The sequence below is a fragment of the Stylophora pistillata genome, chromosome 8, assembly GCF_964205215.1.
Source record: "Stylophora pistillata chromosome 8, jaStyPist1.2, whole genome shotgun sequence".
NCBI lineage: Eukaryota > Metazoa > Cnidaria > Anthozoa > Scleractinia > Pocilloporidae > Stylophora > Stylophora pistillata.
Window position 1 is genome coordinate 12,627,013 of NC_142526.1, and position 22,460 is coordinate 12,649,472.

General features: G+C 39.6%; 1 protein-coding gene across 5 annotated transcripts; it reads left to right on the forward strand.

Annotated features, from left to right (window-relative positions):
• Window positions 1-8: 8 nt before the first annotated feature.
• Window positions 9-21,519, forward strand: LOC111332774 (monocarboxylate transporter 10). Of its 5 annotated transcripts, XM_088729683.1 has the most exons (7): window positions 17-126; window positions 6,280-6,786; window positions 7,320-7,404; window positions 10,147-10,319; window positions 18,174-18,826; window positions 18,942-19,311; window positions 20,038-21,519. In XM_088729683.1, exons 3-7 carry the CDS (start codon window positions 7,370-7,372, stop codon window positions 20,229-20,231), a joined length of 1,425 nt encoding a protein of 474 aa, XP_088585809.1. In that variant the 5' UTR covers window positions 17-126; window positions 6,280-6,786; window positions 7,320-7,369; the 3' UTR covers window positions 20,232-21,519. The 5 variants fall into 5 exon arrangements, with proteins under 5 accessions (XP_088585810.1, XP_088585809.1, XP_088585808.1 ...); XM_088729682.1 differs by having other exon boundaries at window positions 6,280-7,404; XM_088729686.1 differs by lacking the exons at window positions 6,280-6,786; window positions 7,320-7,404 and adding an exon at window positions 4,532-4,600 and having other exon boundaries at window positions 20-126.
• The last annotated feature ends 941 nt before the right edge of the window (window positions 21,520-22,460 follow it).

A 22,460-nucleotide genomic window follows, 5' to 3' on the forward strand; every position in this document is an offset into this window, starting at 1 on the left:
GCAAAATACTCGTCATCTTCTCCCTTTTAGTTTTTCTTATCATCAAGGAACGAAGTTTTATTTTTCGCGACTCCCCAATTTGCTTGTGAAAGATCGATTTATTGGCAGAGAGACAAATTGAGAAAGGTATCATCATTTTCTTTTTCTTGTTCTGGTATAGTTCGGATGACTAAAACATGATTCATCTCTGTATGATACAGTTGATAAATTGTTGATGATGTGCTGTGTATAATTAATCTTTGATGGTGATCATCATCCATTTTATTTCTGTTCAGAGTTTTTCTGTTCCATTGTTGTGCTCCGTCTTTTCGTTTTTCGATGATTCTTTTAAAAATTATTCTGATAACATGAGAGGCATTCCGGTCTAGGGATGGCTACGATAAACTTTAGATGATGATAGCGATAGTATAATCTTCGCTGTATGGCAAAACTATACCAAGTACTTTGGCTCTGCATGCCCTATTTGTAATTGATACTTCATGAATTAGCATTAATCTAGGTCTAAGTGATCGTCAGAGTTACATCATTTTGGCCCGTTCAAATGTTTCACGGAAGCATTTCCTCGTAAAAAATTTATTGAAAGCAAAAAAAAGCAGCGCCGGTAAAAATAGAGAAACGATTAAAAATATGTAGATATTTAGGAGATATCTTGCAATTTTGTGGTGGTTCCTTTTTTGTCAAGGGACTGACTCTCAAAGTGCGCTAGTACACGTATCTATTAAAAAGACCATGTTGGATGTTTTTCCTCTCAGCACCTGCCAATTGAATTAACTATGATGCATTTCGTTTTTAACGCTTCTGGATTCTTTACTACTTCTAAAAATTTTGAATGAAAAAATAAAAAGGGAATTGATTAACTCACAAAAAGAAAACTAAATCAAGCAAAAAATTAAAAAAAGAAAAGAAACAAAGCGAAATAAAAGAAAACAAAAAACAAAAGAGAAATAATATGACCACTTTCATCGGTAACATGGTCAAACACGAGCGGGAGTGCTTGATATATTAACGATTTCCCGGATCCTGTAGGCAACTTAACAAAAACATCTTCTTTCTCGACTAAAACTTTTTTAATTGCAAGCTTCTTGTGAGCTTTAAGCTCGAAAATTTTGAACTTTGACGACGCTTTGCGAGAAGCTCCTTCAAGCACCGCCATTTGTCTTGTAATTTCCACATGAGGATCGCGGTAGAAAACGATATCTGATTGGACGAGTGTCAAAAGGTGAGTCTGGTGCAAAAAGGTTCCTGAAAATGGAACCCGAGCTGTGATTGGCCAATTCGGAGAGAGGAATGTAGTTCGGTTGTCAGCAGCCGTTCTTTTAGGGGAGCGTTGCGTGACATCCAAAAAAAACGGCTGCGAGGGAGACTACCTCTTCATGGGACTCAAAATAAAGAGATTTTCTTTGTAACTCTCTCTGTTTAAATGACTGTCTCGTTCCAAGCATGGTGTCACAGTCAACTTTCGACCACTGTTCTTCAGCACTGTTTTTGAATCGCCTAGCAGTTTCTCTTCTTTCCTTTTGTTTTTGCACTTTAGTTTTTGCATGTGTTAGTCCAATTTCAGGTACCTTTGTTAAGGCATCAGCAAGGTTGATATTGTAGAGATTCTTGAATGGCTCATTAATGTTCAAATAGATGCTCGTTGCAGTATCCCGAATGGCCTTCTTTGAAGGTTTTACAGCCTTGGTTGTTTTTGTCAAATTCCCTGCTTCTTTTGTGGATGTAGCTACTGAGTCAGCTCCTTTTAGTCGATTAGTTTTCAGAGGGAATTGTGTCTGAAAAAGCAGATGATTCACTTGGCATTCCCGGCAGTTCGAGATAGAAAGTAATCCCTTCATAAGAGCTGACAGCGATTTCCATGCAAATTAACTGAAGTGATGTAAGTATTTTGACTTGCTTTCACCGCGCCATTTTTTAAAGTTTTTAAGAAGTACGTGCAGCCTTTTGTCGAATGTGTTCTGAGAAACAGCAAAAGCTTCTTTGTTTTCAGAAAATGTACTCAAGAACCTCTGTAGACGAGTGCCCTTGTCGTAAATAACCTTCCCATTCTCATCATTAACACTGTTCCTTGCAGCTACACGCGCGAAGCCACAGTTAAAAAAATCCCGCCATAAAAGCCGCGATGTTTTTCCTTCAAGTTAGCGACTCTTCAAATCCTTCGTGTGGCAAAAGACGTTGAATTTTCAGCTGAAAAGCCTTTAAATTCCTTCAGACAATATAAAACGGTAATTCTGAAGTTGTTTCGTTGAAACCAATTCAGCAAGATCGAAGCGTATGTTTACTCCACAAAAAACTCAAGTTATCTGAACATTGCGCCAAAACTCGAAAGATAATTTAGAACAGGAACATGATATCCTATTATTCTACTAGCAATTAAGGTTTTAGGAGTCAGAAGTGCGCGCAAAACTCCGAGAGATAGTTAAGATTTCTTTTATTACGAAAGTTGTCCGTTCAGAGCGTCGAAATCTTGTTATCTTTACTTCTTTACTACGTCTCAAATTTAAGTATATAGAGATGAAAAATACCAGTTTTACATATAAATAAATTTAATGTTTTCATTCAGCAAAGTTCCTCCTTAATGACACAAAAGAAGCGAGAAAAACAACTTACAAACTTTTATGACCCTTCCACTGCAATCTTGTCCGCCATCTTGGAAAGGCTTTGTTGCTATAGCAGCAAGAACATTCTCTCGGTTCTAGTTTTCCGAAGTCTAGGCCGCGCTTTCAAATATGGCGGACACATCGAGCTGCTAGTTAAGTATTAAAAACGTTGGATACACCACTTTACCATCGTTCAGACGACGGCTTTTCTATTCTAAAACCAGAAGGCTATTGTAAGAAACTAGCAATCAATCGGGGATTTTAGATTCCATCTCAAATGGCCTCATGAGACACCAATAATTGAGTAAATTGCCGTTCATCGAAAAAAGAATGACAATTTCACACTAGCCAACGGCATTTTCCCGGATTCCCCGATTAAGCTCAAAAACACAGAACATAGAAGGCCATTCCTGGATGCTTTAACCGTGATCTGATGCCGTAAAAAGTGGTGTAAACTTGAACCAAAGAGAACGGAGACAAATGGCGCCAAATTAAAGCACTGAAGAACGGTTGCGTCACGTGACCCACAGAAACGTTTTCTTTCCCCATGGATTAGTAAGCTTTTTATAAAAGAAAGATCAACGAATGCTTAAATATTATTTTTCCAATTTTTCCTAATTTTTAGCCTTTTTTAATTCTGCCCCATTCCTTAATTCACGTGAGAACTGAACGGAACAACTTGTCATAACTGTCCACCCACCGAAACGTCACAAAGAACTGACCAAATGGCTTACACGAACCAGACTCATCTGACGCTCCACTGACGACAGCTCTTCACTTGTCTCTGATAATGACTTCCGCTAAGATTGTCAAAAGACCGAGAGCAGTCCATCTCGTTAATACTTTACCCATACGATCACACAACATGATCAAATTTTACTCATGGGTTCAAACTATTTCCTTTATTATAGCTCCCACTATTGGAAAGAGATGCTCGAACCCAGTCTCGGGTGAAAAAAAAGAGCCCGAGGACTTTCGCTCTCCAAAGTTCAAGCACCGCAGCGAAGAGACTGACCGTTGCAGTTTTCATGGGGGTGGGGGAGGGGGGTCGAAGGATTTTGGTCGTGTTGCGATAAAATTTAGTCTCCCTTGCAGCCCTTTCCGGCGTCGTCACGCAAGCGAAAACTCCCCCACCAACGGCTGCTCACATTCGAACAACATTCCTTTCCGGAAATTGGCCAATCAGCATTTACTTACCATATGCTGGAAAGCGTTCGCGCCTCAATAATCAAACCAATCACAGAGTTCGTATTATCCGAGCGTTGAAACTGACAAAATGGAGACGCTTTCGACTTAGTGCGAGATACTTTTGGTATTGAGAGCTTGAATTCGCATCAGAGAGAAGCCATAACAGTAATTATAGAAGAGAGAAGAGATGTTTTTATAAATTTGCCCACAGGATTTGGGCAAACAAAACTGCGATCATTATCTGATATTTTCTTCGGAGTTTCGATGACATCAGATTCCATCTTTAGAAACTAACGCTAACGCGCTTCCTGTGAATTCGCGGGAATAAATATATCGCGTGTTCATTGGTTGTTTGTCAGACAATAACTTTATTTTGATTGGATAACACATTACAATGGGAAAGGAATGTTGTTCAAATGTGAGCAGCCGTTGGTGGGGGAGTTTTCGCTTGCGTGACGACGCCGGAAAGGGCTGCAAGGGAGACTAGATAAAATTTATATGACGCTGAAATATTATGATGAGTCCCCCCTCATTCGTAGTTAAATGGCAATCAATTTTTTTATAATCCTTACTCTATACTCTAATGGCGACGACTGGTTCCCGCTTCGTTCTTCTTGTAAACCATGCGATCTTCCCCCCCCCCCCCCACAAAAGAAACATGAATTTCCCTAGAAATGAACAGTACGACAAACGTCACCCCATTTATTGAATAGCAGTTCTGCATTTTACTTGTAATTGTTCCACAGAAGTCCGCTTTCAGTTTTGATCGCTTGTCTTAACTTCTTATGGCGGATATTTGAGTTAGAGACTGTTCGGTAGGTGGCTAGATTTGATATTACACCTTTTGCTGTTCATTTACGCAAAACGTACCTTTATTTACCTCAATAGTTGAAACTATACGGCAAAGATACATTTATTAGCACTTCCATGAACTTCATTAACGCGAACGAACTTTCAATAACGCTATTTGCATCTGTATTAACATTCAATAGCATCAACTGATAAAACAATTGCACCTTTGGACAATCAAATATAACAACTATACGTATGATGCACGATCCTTCGCAGTACATAGCGCTATTTATGCAATAGCGAAAATCAGACCTGAAAAAAATCAGGCCTGTACGGGACTCGAACCACTGACCTCTGCGATACTAGTGCAGCGCTCTACCAATTGAGCTAACAAGCCAACTGGGAGCAGGCCGTTAAGTTGATTTCGCTATTGCATAAATAGCGCTATGTACTGCGAAGGATCGTGCATCATTGAATACCGCAGTTCAAAATATATGGACTTCATATATTCGTTGTATCTTATCATAACAACTATACTTTCAATCTCGCGCAATGGTTAATCATTAACACCAGTAGAAAATCAATTGCATAGTTTGATAATCAATGGCGTTTTTGAGACATTCAATGGTGCAATTTACATAGACGCACAATCGATTGCACCTTCATACCATCATTTATTCGAAATGGTCAATCATTAACGTGAACAGACAAATATGCGTGTAAGAAGACCAATCACCTAGGGAAAAAGAAATTTCAAAATTCTTCTATCACAGTGCACTCTGCTCTGTTGTTATCTCTTCTCGCTGCTCTGGACGACTTATGTCTGCTTTTACGGCTGCTTTTAAGACACTTCTTGCCTTCTCCACGATGTTAAGAGGCGGGCTGCGTGATGGTAGTTTTTTACATGCTCAGAATTAGGACCAGGACACCTTTTGCTGTTCATTACGAAAAAATACGCATTCATTTGCGTTAAAAGGCGAACAAGTGCGTGAAAATACAATCATTAGAGATTGCGTCATTTGCGCGTAAACCAGATTCAATATCGATTTTGCATTTTAATCAGCATACAGAACAATTTTCGGCATTCTTATGCGTCCTTCGTCAAACAAAAGGGAAAAATACAATCCCATTTCCGGTAACCTTCAAGTCATTTACACCATCTTGAAAGTCAATAGAGACAATAAACAAACAATATAGTGCGTATAGCAATCATTTACATTTTTATCACACAGTTTGCAATTCAATAGTGGATGCGCGGTGGCCTCATGGTTAGTGCGCTCGACTCCGGATCGAGTGGTCCGGGTTCGAGCCCGGGCTGGGACACTGTGTTGTGTTCTTAGGCAAAACACTTTACTCTCAGAGTGCCTCTCTTCACCCAGGTGTATTAATGGGTACCGGCAATTTAATGCGGGGGGTAACCCTGTGATGGACTGGCATCCCATCCAGGGGGAGTAGAAATACTCCTAGTCGCTTCATGCTACAGAAACCGGAGTTACGCACCGGCCTAATGGGCCACTAGGCTCGTAAACAGACTTTACCTTTACCTTGGCAATTCAGTAACATTCCTAAACAACATTAGTATGAATAAGACAATCATTTATGCGCTTGTACAAACAATTTAGCGGTAATTATTTTCAATATTTACATATCGAATTCCCATTGAAAAATACCTGTCCCCAAATTATTTTGTTTTGAATTTCAGATAACCCTCTTCAATAATCTCTCTATTCAAACATTTTGGTAGATAGGTCTGCATAAAGCGGTACCACTGCGCACTTTTAGACGCGGTCACAGTGTCGATGTTTCTGTGCAGAGCTTCAAGCAGTTGTGTTCGAAACTCCCCCACTGGGCTTCTCCTTGCTCTGGCCTCATCGCCATTATCCATGCGTCTTTGAATTTCCAGCTTGACGCCGCTTTCAAACTGCTTATTGCCTGCTCCATGATGTCAAGGAAACGACTGTAGGGAGGAAGCATTTAAACTCCGTATTTGGGACGGGAATGACCGGGTTTCGGTGGGCGCGTGTTCCGTAATACACAAAGATCACCTCCTCATCGGAATCTACATTCGTCGTCCCGCCTGTGCCAAGAAGTTATCGAAACGCGCGGCATTCATTCCGCCAACAGCTGCTGAGGAAAGCACAAGTCCATTGATAGGCAGAATTGCCATAGTCACGGTCATGTTTCGTCCTCGCCGGCCGCTCACTTGACGGTACGCCCTCTTTCCCTTTCGCGCTCTGTCGTGTCTTCTGGCAGTCCAGATGCTGTAGCCGCATTCTTATTTATTTATTTTTTTATTTATTTATTTATTTAAGGATTTGTATCAAGTACAGGAGCAGAAACAATAGGACATGGGTCCCCCTACGAGGTTTAAGCTCCAACAAACCCACCCATCCCACCCCAGGGGAGGACATCCATCGATCACACAGTAATCTAGTGCGTGGGAAATTAACGTCTCCTACCCCTAACCCTGCAGGAGGCGGGACCTCCGTTTATTCGTCCCTATCCGAGAAGACTAGAATATCTAACCATTTCTTGATGTTATAGAAATTATTTTAAGACCTTGAGTGTTGGTCCGGCCGGGGCTCGAACCCTCGACCTCCCGCACAACAGTTCAGCGCTCTATCTACTGAGCTAACCGGGAGGCGGTTATTCGTCGACAAATACACAGTGGCGCATTACGGCATGGTTCCTAAACCAAGTGGAGTAATCGACTCGCTTGTTCAGCATATCAAGTTTGTTTAGGTCAGCAGGGAGGGGCCTTGCAAGTTTCACTCAGAAGAGCATCCCATCTAATGTCCTTGCCGCGGTGCGGTTTATCCGAGCAAGGGTGAGTAAACAGTTTTCGTTGATGATTTTCTCTAGGCCATCTCTCATCTTATCATCTCCCCGCACATTGTTTCTACCTCCTCGTGATGTCTCCTGGATCCTGCCCTCTCTGATGTAGCGCGCCACAATGCCTCTCGCCGTTGATCGATTCACTCCGAGCGAGTCCGCGACCACAAGCTAATCTTCCTCATCGTCCTCAAATCCACTCACAATTCTCTCTCCGTGTTAGAGTAGTATTCGGTTTCTTCGAAGTGAATTAACAGGACGAACCCTACTGAATGTAAATTCAGGAAAAATTGGTGTTCATTTGAAAATCGCTACTTACACATTTAATATAAAAGACATTGATTTGTTTGTACAAGTGCATTAATAATTGTCTTATTCATACTACAATGCCGTCCAGTAATGCTATTGAGTTCCAAACTGTTCAGGAGAATGTGACGTTGCGTTACATTTATGGTATTTTTAAAATGAGTGACAGGGATCAAATGTCAAGTACTTTTACTTCGTTCGAGATTTTTTCCTTGTGAAGATCGAGTATTCGTCAAGGAGGTTTTGTCCTTAGTCAGAATAAAGTAAAACTTTGAGTTTAACCGCGGATTTATTGAGTCGTTCTTAACACAAACAGTGTGATGAAATGTTGATGAATGGTTTATACACTATATTGTTTGGGACTTATACATCTATGTATATATGTGTATTTTTTTTACTATGTAAATATGACGTAATTCAACTTTGATGAATGGTTTATGCACTATATTTATGAATGGTTTATGCACTATATTGTTTGGGGACATATATATCTATACATATATTTTTTTTTACCATGTAAATATGACGTAATTCAACTTTTGGGTTGCAAAGTTATATAAATAAACTATCTATGTTTCTATCTATCTATTGTTTCTATTGACTTTCAAGATGGTGTAAATGACTTGATGTTAGCGCAAATGAAAGTTTATTTTTCTCTTTTGTTTAACGAATGACCCACAAGAATGCCCATAATTGTTATTGAATGCTGATTAAAATGCAAAAATCGTTGTTGAATCTGGTTTACGCGCTAAAGACGGCTTTTTGTCTCTAAAGATTGTATTTTCACGCACTTGTTCGCCTTTCAACGCAAATGATGCGTATTTTCTCGTAATGAACAGCAAAAGGTGGAATGACAGGATTGTTGTGGGCTGGTGCGCCGTCCGTAAATGAAAATCACATGTATTTCGGTTGAAATTTAGCCTTGCCTGTGAAAGAAAATCATTAAATCTCTGTCCATTCATTCCACCGAGAAATGCTGAGCGAAAAACGAGTCCGTTGGTGCACCATAGAGCCCATTTCTTAACAACGTGGAGCAAGCAACAAGTGCCTTAAAAGTAGCCGTAAAAGCGGACACTAGTCGTCCTGCAAAGAAACATTAGCACTATCAGGGCTGCTAACTATGGACAGCGGTACAGGTTTATGCAAAAGTACATTCCAAGATGTTTAAATAATGAAGAAATTGAAGGATAAGTACAAAACACTACATTACAATACACGGTAATTTTGAAATTTCTTTTTCCCTAGTTGATTGTTAATCAGGCCTGATTGTTATTACTACACACATGTTTGTCAGTTCACGTTAATGGTTGACCATTTCGAATAAACGATCGTATAAAGGTGTAACTGATTGTGCGTCTCTATGTAAACTGAATGATTAACCATTGCGCGAGATTGAAATTAAAGTATAGTTGTTATCTTTGATTGTCCAAAGAAGCAATTGTTTATCAGTTGATGCTATTGAATGTTAATACATGTACAAATAGCGTTCTTGAAAGTTCGTTCGCGTTAATGAAGTTCATGGAAGTGCTAATGAACGTATATTTGCCGTAAATATTTCAGCCGAACCGCATTTTCAGGCAGATTTGTAAAGGAAGATCGAATCATAGTTATATGTAACTGTCTTGCACCCTTTAAGTTTTTAAGGCTTTTTGCTGCTAGCCCATAATATAGCAATGAAATTAATCGTCAAGATGAGAATAGTTTTACGGTTGGTTTCTCAAAACTAAAAAGTGCTGACGTTATGTTCTGTCACGCGTTGCGTTAACCGTGCTGATCGGGCATGCCGAGAAGTCTCTCTGTTGAGTGGTGTCATTTGCCAGCGGTGTATAGATCGTTTTCACGTGACGTCACATCATTTCACGCTTTTATTGTTCAAACAAGCTGCCCATTTTTACAACTTATTTCCCATCTCATGACCTCGTGTAAGCAAACATTAATGCACTAAAACCATAGTTTGCAAGCTGTTGCACAACGCATTTCGTAGAGAGCGTTACGTGACCTCATACCCTATTTGAACAGTTTGTGTTTTAATCAAACACGGCAGCATAGTTATGACGGCAGTCAAGATTTTGAATGGAAACAATAGATTTTGACATTCCAGCCAGGTGAAATTTAAGGTTATCCGCAAAAAGAAAACAAAAAAACAAAAATAGACTCAATTCGTGTCGTAGGCTGATTGCAGATCGCGTGAAATCACGAAGAGGTTTGATGTTTTCTCTTTATCTTATCTTTACAAGATATACACGTTTCGTTTGAAAATGATCCCTAAAGTACCAGCAAACAATTTAGACGGAACAACAAAAGAGACTAAGCGATTAAGGAATGATCATAGAGGAAAACGAGGGATTATAACAAAGTTATATTTTTACCTCTCAGATTCAGTGACTATACGGTCATATTAACAAAGAGAATCATTTTGTAATTTCTGCAGGCCAACTGACATGAAAATCATGCCTCAAACTCATGTGCAAGATGGAAAATGGTCGTGGATTGTTTGCATATCTGCGACACTCTCTTGGCTGGCTGCTATGGGATTTGTGTTCAGCTTTGGAATTTTCTTTCCTGTATTTATAGACTATTTCCAAGAGAGCAGAGAAAAGACGGGTAAGAAAATTAACTAATAAATTTAAATACTTTTTGTGCGTTACAGATTCAGGATGTCAAACCAATATAGTCGATCAATCAAGAAATGTTTTCCTCTTGCTCTCTAATATTTTTGCCTGCTTGCAGACGTTTCCGTGCAACAAAGGAAATAGGAGACACCTGCACGCAGACAATAATAGCGGGGCTCCCACGCGCGCCTCGCGCGCGTGGAGCAGAGCCCCATACCCATGGAACCTCTTTTCGTTTGGTTGTCATGTGATTGACCGAGCGTACGTACGTACGTGTACGTACGTGCCCTCTGTCATGTATGCTATCACGAAAGTACCATATGATCAAATTTGAAAATATGGCGTCCGCGCGGCAGACCCTCAAAATTTTCAGGTCGGATCATATCAAACTGTTTCCCCACTGCGATGGACATTTATTTTTGTCGGTTCCAGCCTGGCGCGGCCGCTAACCCAGATGCCCTCCTGAGCAAATTTTCAGAATGGCGGACAAGCCAAAGAGAGAGATAAGAGAACCAAAGCGATTCTGCAACGAATACTCAGCATACACCCCTGTTAAAAAGGTCATTTCACAGAGAAAAGATACAAAATTGTATGATATTGAAGTCACGGAGGTTGACAAACCCAACAAGAGACTGAAAATTCACTAGATTGGCTACAGTACACGCTTCGATGAGTGGAGACCCTTCGGGGTTCTGTCCTCGTGTACCGGTTCACCAGAGCCAATACAAAAGACCAAACAATACACAATAGCTAACCGATAACTCCTAAACAAAGAAAGAACAATGGTAATTCCCTTGTGAACCGGTACCCCAGGACAGAACCCCCTTCGGGGACGGTGAAGCATCTGAATATTTTCCTTCGAAATTGTATAGATTAGTAGGCTGCAACAAAAATTTATTGGACGACGTTAGGGTAAAAACAGCAAACTAACCTGAAAAAAATGTATTTACTCCGACTCTTTCGGAAAATAACTTTACAAATCTTACTTGTTTATCTCGTAAGTAAACGATGGTGAAGCGCTTTCCGAGCTACCCGATTCTTCTCCCACTGCTTTCACCTTTATAAAACAGGAAAGGAGCAAAAGGAGGAAGGTGTGGCTGTTTTGACTAGCCATTTGACGAGGTTCAGTCTGCTCCTTGTTCGACAATTTACATATCAAAACAAAGGAAATTTGTTCCTGTCTTTGATTTTGGCGGTACATTTTCAATTTGCGCTTGCGTAAGAGAGAAATCGCTCAAGACTCCTTGCTCGGTCTTGTTTTGACCACGAACGCCTTCTTAATTTTGACGGACCAGCTCGGGAAAAGGTGAAAATGACGAGGGAAAAACTTTACTTCGTAGTACGAAAATACACAAAATGGAAAGCCATGATATTATAGTTCAATATTTCGGTGGTACATTGTTAACTTTTTATACAGAGAGTCGGCAAGATGATATAACATCCAAAAATCGCACTCGATTTGAGTGGGCCGATGAAGTGGGCGTGGTCACGAAATTCAGTAAGAGACTATTTGTACCCCGTGAGTTTGATATGTTTCGTTCATTTGCGACCGAGTTAGACCTTGTGGAACTCAGAATGTAAAGTAGCAATGCTATAGAATACTCTGCTTGCAAAAGAATGGATATCAAGGTCTTAAAGGTGACAGAACAAATTCTCGAGTCAACGACACTACGATTCTAAAGGCGATGCGAATTATGGACGTAAAGTGAAAGCCGAATTTTCGGACTTCAAGCAGGGCCTAGCGACAATTTGACGATTCGATGGCCCGGTAAATATTATGTTCGAGAAACAATGTGTTCAAAAAGTATTGTTTAATAGAAGATTTTACGTCAAATCGAAGTTTTTTCAGAATTTTCAACATAGCGCTGCACAATTTCTGGCCTTGAAGGCAAGTAAACAACGATCTAAGAATGATGAATTTTACCGCTTGGGCTTTGTACACGTAAGAAATTCGTACGTTTTTCGCTTATAACAGCAAATCAAAAACTGTTTTGAATAAATCTGTCGTCCCGAAATATTTCTTTGCCATTTTAGTCTTGCTCCCTATTGATAGATTCCATGAAACTTGAGATCTCTTCGCTCACGGACAAATTCGCATATTCCATTTTGAAATATGATCCACATGCCATTTGCACACATGCGAAAATATTTAGCGATATTTATCTTTCATCTTGATTTTTGAGTTAAAAGGTAATATGCACCTATCGCTTTTTTCGTCGGAAATAAGTTCTTTAATTAGTCTTCTTTCATTGGAGCTTGTTTTTTGGAAAAGATGATTTTTTAAAATTTACTGCGGATTGTGTTTGCTTTCTTGGTTTCTCCAACATTTTGACTTTTCACAGGTACGTGTTACACGTAAGTGTCAATGGGTTTAATCTATACTGAATTAATTTTTGGCTAAAAATTTTAATATATGTAAATATAAAGAAATTTTATTGCAAAATTTCACTTATTGGGGGCTCCGCTTTTAGGCTTGGCTAAATCTATATATTATTCGTCTGAGACTTTCTCTTTACTACAATCTCTAATTGAGTGCAAAATTTTGTTTCGGAAAGATTTTCTCTTTGTATGGGAGGCCATATCAGTCAAAAGTGGTATGAGTTCACGACTGGTGATCAGGAAATCGATCGCTATAGTTGAGTTTATCGATTGGTGATTGAAAATGTCGATCGATTGGTATCGATTACTGATTGAGAATGATGGTTGCTATGGTCCAAAAAGCATTAAATACCAAGACTGACGATTATTGCTATGGTCGAAAATTTTGTGGAAATGACAGCAGGTCACCACTGGCATTATCCTGTATTGCGATTGCTATTGCGTTAACAATTTGGAAATGGTCCTATAGCCTACTCTCTAAGTAGACTGGAGGACCATTTTCTAATGGAATAGAAGTATTTTCGTCCCCGAGCGCCTGATCCACACACCACAATGCAGTGTTACCACAATGCAGTGTCACCACAATGCAGGGGTGACATGGCGGCCGGTCAAGCTCTCTGTGGCTGGACACTGTTCGTGTTTTGGTGTCTCTTCCTTGACACTACGTCTGATAATAAGCTTGGTAATGAAGTCAGGAACGATAAAGCAACTCCCAGAAATAGGATTTTATGGCAGAGCATAAGCTTTTCAGCAAATTTATCGACGTTTGGCACTTATCGGTATCGCAAGCAACGTGGACGCTTCTATTTACATACTAAAGTATCTTACGCTGTCAAGGGCTCTACCTCTTTTCAAGTCAGTCGTCTTCCACTTTGCGGCGATGTAGCTACTAACCCAGGGCCTTCTAAAACTGTTGGAATAAGGTCTCCTTGCAAAGACTCCGGTAGAACGGTGCGAAGAAACCAGGACGCCATCTTGTGTACTGAATGCAATTGCTGGTTTCGCGCTAAGTGTTTGCATCTATCGAAGGTTTATTTCCGCTACAATAGAGGTTTTGCACAGCAGCCATGTTTGATGGCAGCAACAATAGATTAATTTACCCATGGGAAAAAAAATTCTTTCTTGTGCAAAATATTTTCATTGTTCCTGCCTTCCAACATGGCTGCTGTGCAAAACCTCTATAGTAATTCGAAGCAGAACTGGGTGTGTGGACTGTGTTCGCTTCCGAAGATAACCGCCGAATGTTATCAGCAGAATTCTAATTCTTATGGGGATGCTGACGAGATTGTTTGACGAGAACATGTTGGCTGAAAACGAGATGTGGGCTGATTTCGATGAGATTGTTAAGAACTATGGTTCGAACTTCAAGATTTATTCATTTCATTCATTCATTTATTTGCCATTACCAGAAACAAATTAACCGAATAGAAAATTCGTGATACATCAAAGATAAAAAGAACTATTCTAACTAAATGAAATTCAAAATCAAAGGAACTGAAGAGGTAACAGCAAGGAAGCCTATTAGAAGCCGGGGGCTTATAAAGTATAGGCTTCCTTAAACTATAGGAAAAACCATACAAATCAAAGCTAGGTGCTGAATGAAAATTTAGATTAGGTTAAAAAAAAAAGAGAGAGAAAAAAAAAAAGAAAAGGTGTGTAACTTAACAAAGAATATATTCTTTTTAATATATTTGTTAACGATCTCTTTTATCATATAAAGAGAGCTAAGCTAAATGCGTATGCTTACGACCATCAAATTTATTACTCAGACAAAGATCCGATTGCACTTGAAGAATGTTTGTGTAACGAAGTTGAAAAAGCAAATCAATGGTACAATGACAAGGGTATGATTGTCAACGAAACTAAACATCAGGCCTTCAGATCCTTGGTGATACGGAGCATACATTCTCATTTCCAGTGAAAGAGTCGAGCGACATAATTGGTATGAACATTGACAACAAACTACAGTTTGATAAACACGTATCTTCGATATGCAAAGAGATCAATAATCAGTTAAATGTCATGATGATAAGATTTAGAAAATGGATCTCTAAAGCCACTTTGGTCAAATTGTGTAAGGCCTTCATCTTACCGCACTTTCAGTATTGTTCATCGGTGTGGCATTTCTATAGTGTATGAAACACCGAAAAACTAGATGCTCTTAATAAAAGAAGTCTTAGGTTCATTCTAAATGATGTTGAATCTACGTGTGATACTTTATTGGACAAAGTCAACTGTGCTTCTTTATATAACAGACGTATACACAATATGTTAATTTTACCGTTTACAAAAGTTTATTTCTAACTAAGTATCCTATCTACATGAGGAATATTTTTACTTCTCGTAATACTACTTATAATTTACGCGGTAACTTCATTCTGAAACTCCCTCTCGCTAAGACTACTTCTTATGGCCTTCGCTCTTTTTCTTATCGTGCCGTTAAACTATGGAATTCATTACCGGACAATGTTCGAACCTTGAACCTTAAGGACTTTAAAAAAGCATTAGCTAGCCTTAAATTATTGTAATTTTAGAACATATTGTAATTGAATTCATATTGTATTTTAAATATTCAGTAAATCTATTTACTTTATTTTAGCCGTTAATTATAAATATTGCATAGGATTGTATTTTATAATGTCATTGTATATTATGTCGATTTCTACTCTTAAATTCGAGAAAAAGTAAAGGTTATGTGTGTATGTATGTATGTAGGTAGGTAGGTGGGTAGGTATGTATGTAGGTAAGTAGGTAGGTAGGTAGGTAGGTATGTATGTATGTAGGTAGGTATGTATGTAGGTAGGTAGCTGGGTATGTAGGTAGGTATGTATGTAGGTAGGTAGGTATGTATGCAGGTAGGTAGGTAGGTAGGTAGGTATGTAGGTAGGTAGGTAGGTAGGTAGGTACGTAGGTAGGTAGGTAGGTAGGTATGTATGTAGGTAGGAAGGTAGGTAGGTAGGTATGTATGTAGGTAGGTAGGTAGGTAGGTATGTAGGTAGGTATGTAGGTAGGTATGTATGTAGGTAGGTAGGTTTGCTTAAATAGTGCTTTACTGCGAAGGATCGTGCGCATATACGTTTCATAACCGCAGTTCATATATATGTATTTCATATATATTTGTTGTTTGATTTATCATCTACGGGTTTATGTCGAATTAATTTGATGGCCTGCTCCCAGTTGGCTTGTTAGCTCAATTGGTAGAGCGCTGCACTAGTATCGCAGAGGTCAGTGGTTCGAATCCCGTACAGGCCTGAATTTTTTTTCAGGTCTGATTTTCACTATTGCTTAAATAGTGCTTTACTGCGAAGGATCGTGCACATATACGTTTCATAACCGCAGTTCATATATATGTATTTCATATATATTTGTTGTTTGATTTATCATCTATAGGTAGGTATGTATGTAGGTTGGTAGGTAGCTGGGTATGTAGGTAGGTATATATGTAGGTAGGTAGGTATGTATGCAGGTAGGTAGGTAGGTATGTATGCAGGTAGGTTTTTAGGTAGGTATGCAGGCAGGCAGGTAGGTAGGTATGCAGGTAGGTATGCAGGCAGGCAGGTAGGCAGGCAGGCGGGCAGGCGGGCAGGCGGGCAGGCGGGCAGGCGGGCAGGCACATCGTCAAAGAATTGTTTGAGGGAGTCAAGGAATTGGTCTCGGGATATCTCGACTACTCCGATCATCAGCTGCCATCATAGATCGCAAAATAAATTCTTGGGATTCTTGATCATGTAAAATACGTGAACTATCCCTCTCTTATTACCAGGCCTTTCTATTTCTCAGCTGCAAGTCGATTTCTTGATTATAGCGGCAGGTGTTCCGGATCGTTAATCTCTGAACGATCGCTTTCAGACGCCAATCTTTTTTTCGACCATAGCAATCGTCAGTCTTGGTATTCAATCGCTTTTTGGACCACATAGCGACTATTATTCTCAATCCGCAATCGATAATCTCAACCTTAGCGATCGACAATCTCAATCACTAATCGATAATCTCAATTACAGCGATCGACATTTTCAATCTCCAATCGATAAACTTAACCATAGCGATCGATTCCTTGATCATCAGTCGTGAACTCATACCATTTTTGACTGATATGGCCTCCCATATCTTTGCATTTTGTAGGCTTATACTATTTTGCCAAACGAAACGAAACCAGGCGAGATCTAACGAAACGCTTGAAGGGATAATGCCGACATATTTTTTAATAATGTCGAAACCAGTCGCTAGACATTTTAATTTACCTAATGATTCTAAGCAACATATGGCAATCTGCGGTCTTTCCTTGCACTTAGGTGGCACGGAAAGCCGTAAAAATCTTGAACAAAAGCTCATCTTTCAAACCGGCAGTCTAAATCCCACAGGGATCAATGAACGCTTTTCATTCCACTAATTTATTCATGTTTTTCTCGTTACCATGCACCCACCAATAACGTAGCTCCATTTTCTGCCTTTAAAAGCACACACAACCCACAATTCCTCTATGCGCTCCGACGAAGGGCTAGCGCTCGAAACGTCAGCTTTTGTAATCATTACGGTGGCCAATTTACCATTTCAACTTTGTTGATATATCCAAATTATTTCGTTACTCCCACCGACGCAGCCCCAAACAGTTTCTTTCGGAACTATCAGCCTTTATTTTTTAATAAGGTAAGCATAACTTTCACAATGATTTTGAAGTAATCGTTAATTAATAATAAGGATTTTAATTCATTTCTAGTTATTATTTTGCAAAATCGACTATTTTCAAAAATAGTATCTCATAAAATTGCTATTTTGATAAGGTTTAAGAAATAAGAGGAGGCCAAAATCCTTGGTGATATACTAATTTGTAATATTTAAATGTATTTTTTGTGACATGAAAGAGGTCACGTTTTCACTGCAGGGTGAAAATAGTCGATTTCGAGAAATAGTAACTCTTCTTGAATTACTACTTTGCGAAATGAATGAAAATCCTTATTAACGATTACTCCAAAATCCTTGTCAAAGTTATCTTTACCTTATTAGAAAATATATCGGCATCATCCTTTAGTTTCGTTAGATCTCGCCTCAATTCGTTTCGTTTCGTTTCGTTTCGTTTCGCAAAATAGTATAAGCCCATTTTGCAAGCTGATATTTGGAGGCAAAGCGCAACCAGAGAGCAACGTTGAAGTAATCTAAAAACCCAACTAAGTAAGTTATATGGGTATGTATACTGGGTAAACGATGTCAGTATTTTTGTCTGCGCATTTTTTTCTTCGATGAAAGACTACCGTAATGAAACAACTGCGGTTTAGACGCGTTCCGAACGTGATCGTAAACTGGGAAATCACGTAACTGTACAGGGTTTGCGTGAAAAAAAAAAAACAACTCTTATCAATAATAGAAACTAACATACCGTGGTGTGGAATGATTGGAAATAATTTGCTTTCTCTACTTTCACATGATGATAATTAACCATCCTTTCTTTTTCCTTTTTCTTTTTTTCCAGCTTGGGTAGGTTCTCTGGCCATTGCTCTCATCTTTTTCAGTGGGCATGCGTCCGGTGTTCTCGTGAGTCGATTCGGCTGCCGTTTCACTACCTTATTTGGAGGGTTCTTGTGCACACTTAGCCTGGGCCTCTCCTCCCTGGCAACAAACATTGACGTGCTCTTTCTCACCTATAGTGTGCTCTATGGCGTGGGCACAAGTTGCGTGTTCTCTGCAAGCCTCAACATCATCAGCAGGTACTTTAACAAGTGGCGGTCAATGGCCACTGGGATTGTAATGTGTGGTCAAGGAGGAGGGGTCCTTATTCTAGGTCCCCTTTTGCAGACCATGATAGACAGCTTTGGCTGGCAGAACACCTACAAAATAATGGCCGGCGTGGTTCCAGTATTGTGCCTGTCTGGTCTGACTTACAGCCCCAATGTGCAGATACCTGATATCGACAATAATGTGGTTGAGGAAGACGCTAAAATAACCAGTGAAGGGGAAAACCAAAACGAAGGACAAAACGGGGTGGAGTTAGAAGACACTCAGGACCAAAAGATGAAGTCGGGATGGCGTGTGTACATAGCAGTGTGGAAGGAACCGAAATTTGCGGTGACAGTGATATCAGCGTCGGTCATGATGTTTACTCATTATGTACCACAAATTCATTTGGTAATTTTCATTCAGATTAGCTAAAACATCCTAAACAAGTTAATGTCTCATTTATAAATGGTATTCGTTTCTATTTAATCTTCTCTGAATTTTTTATTGCGCTAATTGTTTTTAGGTGAAATATTGCGAGGAAATTGGAATAGAAGCTGGTGCAGCCTCCAGACTCTTTGTCTACTATGGAATCGCTTCATGCGTGGGGAGACTGGTGTCGGGTCGACTGTGTGACTTCGAAAAGGTAAACACATTCTATGTCTACCAGACGGCCGAGCTCGTCACCGGGGCATCAATTATAATCGTCACCATGGCAACATCTTATGGTCACGTGGTCGTGTTTATTGTGATATATGGATTCTGTGACGGGGCCTTTATTACAACACTCAACGTCCTTCTTCTGACGTGCGTGAGCCCACCAAAAATACCTGTTGCCATAAGCTGGGAGATGCAAATCAGCTCATTCTTCTTGGTCAGTGGACCGCCGATTGCAGGTATGTTGTCTCATATAGGTAAAGGGGGTGAGTTTCTAAAGAAAATGTGGTGCTGCGTCAGTGGGAGTAACAAGGCAGTTTGGGTTTTATCAACTGAGTTAATAACGCAGATTAGCCACCGTAAAGGGTTTCAAAGCCGACGTTTCGAGCGTTGACCCTTCGTCAGAGCGGCTGGTTTAGCTACCTTTCAGCTCTATGGCTATTCACAATGGCGGGCTTTTTACTTCAAATTTGGGAAGATGCCTATATTTCAAAGAATGTAATGAAGGGTAAAGTCTGTACCCGAGCCAAAGTGTCCCACCTAGCGGGAGCTTACTTCCGGTTTCCATGTAGCATGAAGCGACAAGAAGCATGACTACTCCCCCCTGGGTGAGATGCTAGTACACCGAAGGGTCACTCCCAAGATTTTACCCAAGAACACAACACACTGACTCGAGGCCGGACCACTCGACCCAGAGTCCAGCGCACTAACCATTAGGCTAACGCGTTTACCAAAGAATTAAATAGATGAGTAAAATAGTTAGGGGTAGTACCCGTCCCCATTAATGTTATTGCATTCAACAGTGTTATGAAATATGTAAGTTGCCCTCTCACCTGACTGCTTACCAAAATGCCTGATAGAATAGAGTAAAAAAAAAAAAAAACAGCAGAGAGATTTCATTCAGTTATTAAACAAACCTCATGCTCTAACCTCTTCCTTTCTTTCTCTCTTTCTTCATTTTGCAGGTCTTATGGCTGACTCCATGAATTCTTACACGCATGCCTTTTACATGTCTGGCGCTGTGGTAATCGCTGGCGCATGTATTCCTTTCCTGTTACTTTTTATCAAGAAGAAAGGTCCTGTAAAACATGAAACTGTTGAGCTTCTAGACACTCGAGCGGACACCGGTACCGAGCCTGCTTCCACAAATTCTGTTTAGATTACCTTTCCTACAGGTTTTCTAGTAGCCTGCGAACAGGCTTCTAGAGCATTTCTTTGCCCGCGGAAAAGTATGATGCCTCGAGCAACGTTAGACAGGATGCTACAAGATAGTCTTTGGAATAAATAGACTCTCATTTTCAAATTTTTGCTGAGTTTACAAAGAACTCTGGGACTAGAGCCGACCACAACTATTGTTGGGAATATTAGTTACGAGTTGAGTCATGAATTAAATTTCCTAGCAAATTAGTTATGTCACCAAATTGTAAATGATTGCATTAGAGAGTGGCATATATCATCATAAATTGTAAACACCTCCGTAGTTGATTTACTGTAGAAGGGATGTTGTGATTGCACGCCTTTATTCCGCCTAATAAGGAAGGGGAAACGTCCTGATTGGTAATAAGAATTAAATATAGACATATCACAATAGTTTGGCTTGGGATTTTATTATACTCGTGACTGAAGGAAAAATTCCAACCCTGGGATTTTACTGTACTCGTGATTGTAGGAAAAATACTAACTAGTAGTTACTTAAGGCGAACTATGAATACCGTAGTAGATCGGTAATCCTAGCGCCTCATTGCGCATGTGTCGATTAAAACCGGAATTCTTAATGAATTACACACTTTGTCCGTGTTGAAGTCGTAATGAATCATTGTTAAACAAATTTTTCTGTAGCACCATGTACGACGAAAATTAAGACAACTTCTTCTTCTTTCTTACTTGCACAGAAAAAAAAAACAATGCAAAAAAAGTCAAAAGTTTTTCCATCACGACAAGAGAGGTTGTTTCTTGAGGTGGTTTGGGAAGAAAGATTAAGGGGAAAGTTAGCTTGTTCTGCAGAAGAAAAGGAATCGAATTACATGTGACTTTAGGAGCCTTGACGTTCATCATGTTCAGTGGCACAATTAATTCTTTCCCAGTCGAACACTGTAATTTTCGCTCTCTAGTATTGTCGTATTGCGCCGTTTGAATTAAACAAAATCTCTTCAACACAACATTCATCAGTCCTCGAAAAACCACGCGGGAAACTCCTCTTTTCATATCTAAAAGTGGATAAAAAGGAGGAAACTGGTCCTCAGAACTTATCTATGCTCTTAGTTCTTTTGCATTGAAGAGAGAAACAGTCTCGTATGTTAACTAACAAATCAGGTGGATTGTTAAAGAAAATCCTCTCGACAAAATTAACTGAAATTACGACTTATGGAAATGTCTGCCTTTCTGTGGTAGACATGCACTGAAGAGTTTTTTTTTTCTAAAAATTAAAAAGGAGTTGAGTTACCTGACTTTGGCGTTCATCGTGTTCTTCAGGGTATCTTCTATTAGTGATGACCTAAATATTTTGATGTTCTTCATTTCTTATCGTATTCTGCCTCGTCGCTGATGTTGTCTGTTGTTGATTGTTCCCTTGCAGCTCTCGAACTTGAACAGCTCTGCCTAACAGTCTCATGTAATATAGGATCCAAAGTAGAAACATCAAATATACTGCGCTGAACCACTCTTGAGAGAAAGGCATAGTGTATCTGTAAGAATTCAAGGAACTTAATCGAAATTGTCTAAACGGACAATGTCAAGCCTTCTCTTCAAGAGCGCTGATCAACAAAAACGTCGATGCAACGAAGCCGGCGAACATTATATTAGACATTCGATGAATCGTGTTTTCGGTTTTTTAAAAAGCGTAAAATGGTTTGGTAAAACGAAAGTTTAAGAGAAGATGTCACTTGTAATGATCACTCGAATTTTGCCTTTTGAATATCAACTTTAATCGTGAAACGCAACTCCTACTTTTACTCGAAACTTCGTGTTGCATTCCTGTTTTTGAACTAATGTTGCGCATGATCGAGCTCGTGTTACACGTAGGAGTAAGGCAGTTTCAACACACTAAAAATGGCAAAGTCATAAATCACCGGTAACAGTCAAAAAATCAAATTGCCTCATATTCTAGTATTTGGCAAGTCTATAGGTTTGAAAAAACAAACCAAGACATATGTAGTTTGTTGAAAAATTCTTTTGTTTTCGAGAAAACTAATAAAACTCAATTCACGCATAATCAGTGTCTTCAAAGGTCGAATTCAGCCCATTTTTGGAGGCCTTGTTTGTACTTGTACTTGCTGATTGCAGATCGCGTGTAATCATGAGGAGGTTTGATGCTTTCTCTTTATCTTATCTTTACAAGATATACACGAACATTTTTCGTTTGAAAATTTTCCCTCAAATACCAGCAAAA

Bases quoted from the DNA above. Each gene is read 5' to 3' on its own strand.
- LOC111332774 (XM_088729682.1), top strand. From the start codon at position 7,370: ATGTCCTTGCCGCGGTGCGGTTTATCCGAGCAAGG. The intron at 7,405-10,146 runs GTGAGTAAACAG...TAATTTCTGCAG, and splicing joins TGCGGTTTATCCGAGCAAGG to GCCAACTGACATGAAAATCA. The intron at 10,320-18,173 runs GTAAGAAAATTA...CTTTTTTTCCAG, and splicing joins AGAGAGCAGAGAAAAGACGG to CTTGGGTAGGTTCTCTGGCC.